This window comes from Malania oleifera, chromosome 8, assembly GCF_029873635.1.
Source record: "Malania oleifera isolate guangnan ecotype guangnan chromosome 8, ASM2987363v1, whole genome shotgun sequence".
Classification (NCBI taxonomy): domain Eukaryota; kingdom Viridiplantae; phylum Streptophyta; class Magnoliopsida; order Santalales; family Ximeniaceae; genus Malania; species Malania oleifera.
Genome location: NC_080424.1, coordinates 68,802,210 through 68,808,838, shown reverse-complemented (window position 1 = coordinate 68,808,838; position 6,629 = coordinate 68,802,210). Strand labels below are relative to the sequence as shown.

At 36.6% G+C, this 6,629-nt stretch overlaps 1 protein-coding gene and 1 non-coding gene across 2 annotated transcripts; one reads left to right on the top strand and one right to left on the bottom strand.

Moving 5' to 3' along the window:
- Positions 1–1,746: 1,746 nt before the first annotated feature.
- LOC131163214 (small nucleolar RNA R71) lies at positions 1,747–1,854 on the bottom strand. Its single transcript, XR_009138990.1, has one exon. It is a non-coding gene; the product is annotated as a small nucleolar RNA R71 (small nucleolar RNA).
- A 1,167-nt stretch (positions 1,855–3,021) lies between these two features.
- On the top strand, positions 3,022–3,996 carry LOC131162720 (uncharacterized). Its single transcript, XM_058119324.1, has one exon. The coding sequence runs from the start codon at positions 3,022–3,024 to the stop codon at positions 3,994–3,996; it is 975 nt and encodes a 324-aa protein (XP_057975307.1).
- The last annotated feature ends 2,633 nt before the right edge of the window (positions 3,997–6,629 follow it).

The following is a 6,629-nucleotide window of genomic DNA, read 5'->3' as shown; positions in this document are numbered from 1 at the left end:
GGCCGTGGGATTCACTGATGTGACCCGCCCATGAAGCATGCACGTGAGAGGCGCTGGGTCGTGTTGGGTCTTCAATAAAAGAAGGGCAGTTGGGGGTATTTAATGTAAAGGGATATGGGTAGAATTTATTATTAGGGTTTTTATCTTTTTTGCTTTTGGGGGAGTGAGCAGCCGCACAGAGGGCAGCAGCAAGTTGCTGCGTGGAAGACTCGGGCACCAGCTAGGAATTCTCTCCTCCTCCTCCTTCATCTCACGGCCTGCTCTTCTCCTTCCTTCTCTCTCTTTTCTCTTTCTTCTCTCTTTTTGTGCTATTTTAATACTCATTTGAGGATTATTAAATTTAGTTGTTTTTCTTTATTTAATGTTATCATTGGAGTTTCAATATTTGTTGAATTAGTTTCATTATTAAAGTCAATTTGCTCTTTTTATTTAAAGTCATTGAATCATATTAGTTCACTTTCTTCTCTTATCTCTCTCTCCCATCTTTGATTCTTTTATTTTATTTAGTTGTTATTTCAATAGTTATTTTCGTACCATGTTAAATTTAAATCTTGCTTGAATTACTTTTATTGTTAATTTCAATTTGTTTTTTTTTTCTTATTTGGAGTCTTTGTTGGAATTTAAATATTTCTTTGGGTGGTTTTATCATTAAAGTTAGTTGTTCTATTTTGTTAGAATTTAGTCTTGTTTGGGTTTGTGTTCAAAGTTAGTATTTTTATTTAGTTGGATGATTGCAGGGTTTACTTACTTCGTTATTCTGGTACTAAATCTAGCATTCATTTAGTTATCTTCATGCATGTTTAATTTTTAGTCAGGGTTTAAGTTTCATTGCAAAAATCTCAAAAATCCAAGAAACTGAATATGAACCTTGTTCAGTAAACCTTTCTTTTCTTATCTTCTTTCGGACTTACAAAAAATTTAGAATTAAACTGCATTCCTTGAGGAGACGATCTAACCCTTGGGCTAATTATTACATGACCGAACTTTTATACTTGGGATAGTCTTCGCGCTGCTCATTTTTAGAGTGAGTCATGTTTTTGGCGCCGTTGCCGAGGAGTGTCAGATTTAATTTCAAAATTTGTGTTTTCCAATTATGTTTTATTTTTAATTAAAAAAACACAAAAAATAAAATAAAAATAAAAAATTTAAAATTCAAAACATTTTATCATGCTTTTTTGTTGTCATGTTGGTGAATTTTTTCGTTTTGAATTGATGTTTGATGCCTTAGGTCTGAGATCTTTCGAATAGACTGTCTAAAATTTCACTCAAAACTAGTAGTGACACACAGAACACAGAGTTTGCTAGTTCTCCTGTTTTGGTAATGAGTGAATCTGAAATTGATTTGTGTGACCTTTTGGACGAAATTTTTTAGGAAGTTATGACTACACCTGCACCACGTACTCCTCAAGACTTTCTGCAGCCTACACGCACTTCTACACCTTCTTGCATTACTTTACCACAAGATGCACCGAACTTCACAATTAAGCATGGTATGTTGTCTATGATACCCCAGTTTCACGGGGTGGATTTTAGGAGTCCGTATCAGTATTTGACACATTTTGAGTTCTGTACCACTTTTTTTAATAGGGCTGAAATAGATGAGTATGTGAAGCTTCGCTTATTTCCTTTTTCTTTGAAGGAAAAGATGAAAATCTGGTTTAACACTCTAAGACCTAACTCTAGTACTAGTTGGGCTGAAATGTAGCGTGAGTTCTTACAAAAATTCTTTCCTTTTCAGAGAACACAGTTCTTGCAGGAGTAGATCAATTAGTTCATGCAGAAAGGTGACGAGACTTTCTAGGCATGTTGGGAGAGATTCAAGGATCTGATAAATATCTGGCCACATCACAAATTCGAATTTTGGAAGTTAGTCAATTATTTATATACTGCTCTCACCCCTGAATGTAAACAATTAGTCCATAATGTGCAACGGGGAGTTCTTTAATAAAGAACTAGATCAGACTTTATCATTCTTTGATTACTTAGCTGAAAGTGCCCAATAAAGGAACACACGATATGATCGAGCACCAAAGGCAGTACAACCTCTCAGAGCAATTGGTGGTGGAGGTATATATGAAGTCAAAGAGGATACTGATCTCCAGGTTCTTGTTGCTGCTTTGTCTTGGAAGATGGAGGTTATGGAGTTAAAGAAAGTGAATGCTGTGAAATCGGTGGAGGAAAGTAGATCTAATCAGATGCAATCAGAAAATCGGGTTAACAAATCTCCAAATTAGCCATTCTCAAACACCTACAATCCGGGATGGAGGAATCACTCGAATTTCTCATGGAGTAATGTTCAATCTGGTCCATCTTCCTCATAGTTTCATCAACCTCCTCAGTCTTTTGCATTACCTCCGCAGCTGATATGCCATCCAGTTGTAGCTTCTCCATATCAGTATTAGGCACAACAGATCTCTCAGAGCTATGCACCTCAAGGATTTCAAACTAATGTAGCTCTTGTTCCAGCAAAGAAATCTTCTGACGATAGCATGACATAAATGGCAAATATGTTTCAACAATTCATGCTGATTCACGTCACGACCAACAGTTAGAATACTCAAGCCATCAATGAACTGAGAGACACTATTAATAGGATAAGTGCACAGTTGAATGCCTTAGAAAAAGGGAAATTTAAAGCACAACCTTAGCCTAATCCTTAGATACACCGACAACAACAGCAACCAGTGCATACTATTTTAGGGGATTCAATTGAAACGGTGAAGGTTATTATTACCTTGAGGAGGGGAAAATAAGTTTCCCATACTAAGATACCCATTGATCAACAAATAGTTTCCCTAACACTTGACGTTGCAACTGAGATAGATGAAGCAAAAGAAAAAAAAATGAAGCAAGCTTAGATTTAAAGAAGTCAATCAATGTGGAGGGTGAGACTAGTAAGGAGTACCGACCTTTGGTCAGAAGAACAAATATCACAATGATATTCAAGAAATCTTCAAGCATGTGAAGATTAATATCCCATTTTTGGAAGCCATATAGCAAGTTCTTGCGTATGCAAAATTTATGAAGGGTCTGTGTACAGTGAAAAGGAAATTGAACGAAAAGAAGAAAGATTTCTTGACCGAGCAAGTTAGTGCTTTGATATTGAGTCAGACTCCTCAGAAGCTCAGAGATTCTGGTTCTCCCACTATTTATATTACGATTGGAAAATCTCATATTGGGCGAGCTTCACTTGATTTGGGGAGTAGTGTGAACTTGCTCCCATTTTCAATATATGAGCAGTTAGATTTAGTTGAGCTGATGAAAACATCCATGATGCTACAGTTGGCAGACAGATCATTAAAAGCTTCTCGAGGTGTTATTGAATATGTATTAGTACAAGTTGACAAATTTTATTACCTAGTGGACTTTATAGTTTTGGATATGCAGCAACCTATCTCCAACATCTACCAGGCACCTATTGTTCTTGGTTGGCCATTCCTTGCAACCTCCAATACATTGATCAATTGTCGAAGTGGAGCAGTGAAACTCACATTCGGAAATATGACATTGAAGATGAATGTGTTTAATGCTCACAAGACCCTGACTGGGTGTGATGATTTAGAGGTACATACAGTTGATATGGTAGATGACATGGATATTTCAGAGCTATTGTTGGCATTTGATTCTGATTGTGCATTTGAGAGTGAATCTTTCAAGCAGCCTGAGGTATTTGATGAAAAAGTTCCCTTGATTAGAGAGTTTCCAGAATCAGAGGGGCAGTCCACAAAGATAGATGCAATACCAGTTCGTGATGTGCAACAGAGATTGAATCCAACCATGACGAAGGTTGTAAAGAAAGAAGTACTGAAAATTCTAGATGTTGACATCATCTATCCTATCACCGACATGTCATACGCCCCTTGGTTTGATGCTATTGTGAACTACCTTGTCATCGACCGAACGCCAGAACATGGGGTAACTCAAGATAAGCATAAGTTCTTTGCAGAGATCAAGATCATACTTGAGAAGACGGGTTGTCATAATCAAAAAGACTAGTTAGAGAAACTGGTTGATGCACTTTGCGCCGACCAAACTGCATTATAGGGGTGTTCCTTTACAAGTCAGTTTATGGTAAGGTATGTCATTTACTTGTTGAGATTCATCATCATTCATTATGGACTATAAAACATATTAACTTTTCACTTGATACTGTCAAGGGTTGGAGAAAGTTACAGGTGTGCGAGCTTGAAGAATCTAGGAGGGAAGCTTATGACAATGCTCGCTTAGAAAAGAAGCGAATGAAGCTATTGCATGACAAGAAAATCAAGGATGAACCACTTTTCCCGAATTAGCAAGTTCTTCTTTACAACTTTAGATTACATCTGTTTCCCGGTAAACTGAAGTCCTAATGGGGTGGCCCATACATCGTTAAGTACGCTCATTCCCACAGCGCAGTAGAAATTGTGGATCCAACTAATAGTAATAGCTTCACCTTCAATGGACAGCAGCTCAAACCTTTTATGACTCCCTTCGATCCAAATGAAGAGATCTTGCTTTTGCAAGACCCTAGGGGAGTCTTCTGACCTTTCGCTTCTATTATTATTTTTTTTCGTTGTCTTTTTCTTTTTCTTTTTCTTTTTCTTTTATTTGTTTATTTATTTGCATTTTATTTTCTTTTTTTTTTATTGCATTAGTTGGTAGTGATTTTTCGTGTTTTTCTGTTGGCCTATTTCCTCTGTGCACATATTTTCTATTTCCCCTATGCTTTCATATTAAGGACAATGTTTCACTTTAATTGGGGGAGGGGGGGGGGGTGAGAATTTGTATGTGACACTATGATGAGTTTTTATTTATTTATTATAGTAAAAAAAATGAAAAAAAAGCACAAAAAAATTTATGAATATGGATTATTATACACTTGGGTTATTTATGCGTAGTTTGTCTTTATATGGCTAATCTAGGAATTGTAACTCCATGAAGGTTGACTGGTAGTTCATTCATTTTAATCTGGTTATATAAACTTTTGTATTTACATGGTATCTCATGAGGCTGAAAATACACGTTCATGTGACTTGTAGCACTTAGGGTTCCTTATGAGCACTGAGAGAGCGCCTGTGGCGACTTTGGCACCTTGTGAGGTACTATTGAGCCATTTATCGTTCTTTTGAGTTTTAGACATTAACTCGGAGTTCATAAAACTCAAATTTCCTCTTTTTTTTTGGATACTCATTGTACTCTAGTCTATGTTTTTGACTCTCTAGCCTAGAGGTGACATCTAGTGGGGAGATAGAAACTTAGGTCTTTTAGCCTACTTAAGATGTGAAGGCTGAGCCACCCGTAGAAATAGACTTATTTCATGGACTCATGTTCGAGCTTAATTCACATTGGTGGTATGAAGACGACAAAAGATGTGTAATGATTGTCCTTACTGACCATCAAAAGAAAGGAACTGAAGAATGAGCAGAAAAAAAGAGAAACAGAAATGCACAAGAATGAAGTGAAAGATTAATACCTGTTCCACACAATTATACTAAAAAGTCAAGGACACGACATATGTTCTCCACATATGAAGACTCTTCAACTGCTTAATGTCTTAGAAATATTCATGCTTGGTTTGTGAATAAGTTGATCTAAGGTGGTCTTGGTTGGATTTGGCGAGTAGGTGAGAAGATGCTTGGGTAAAAGAACAACTCACAAATAGGCTGGATCCTTTTTAGACAAGTCCACTCCATACATTTAGCGTTGTTCCTTGCAATATATGAGATGTTTGATCATGACACTCCTACTTATATGTGACAAGTGAACTTATCCTTTTTGAGTGTTTTTTAGGGTATACCAGTTAGGTCGAGTGAAGACGACCGCTCTATAGGTGTCCATGGATACCTTGGGTGTAACGAGTCATACACATTACACATGCCTTGAGATTTCGCCGGTTTATACTCAAATTTATACGGTTACATTAACTCTAAATTGTAATTACTGGATAACTTTACGTGAGTATAGTGTTCTTAATGGCTATATAATGATGAAACTTGCATGAATGACTTTCTTCGAAGTTGTGTGAATTGTGAGCTTTTGTGTAATCCGGTGATATTCCCGTATGTGAAATTGTATATTTGGGTCGCATGTGCATTCATTTAATATTCATTTGAATTAGTGTTTGTGGGTACCGCCCTGGATTTCATTCACGTTATTTTCTAGAGACTAGCAAAATGTTAGTTAGGGGGGGGGGGTGTGATTACGTGTCAAAGTTGCATATTTAGGTGTTTAAAATTGCACATTAGAGATTATATTTTTAATAAAATGCCTAAGTATGTTCAATATTCTAGCATTGTGCCCAATTTGTAATATTTAATCTTATTTCGAATAATTTATGGATTTTTGTATTTTATTATTGTTGAAAAAATTATGGAAATTAAATCCGAGATTAGAATGTATGCGGATTGTGAGCATGAAGACGTGCTGTGTATGTGAGCATTAAATGAGATTACGCATCAAAGATAATTTTCGGAAGCCGAGCTATGTTCATGGAGAGCCGTGTACGTGAAGTGGAGTCCAAATCAAGACCGTGAGCATTAGGGGTTTTCATGGACATTTAAAGGAAAAATTGTGGAAATTAAAGCTGAACCGTGCAATATAGATGAGAGCCATGTGTGTGAATGAAGAGAGCCCGTGAGCTGGTGGTTAAT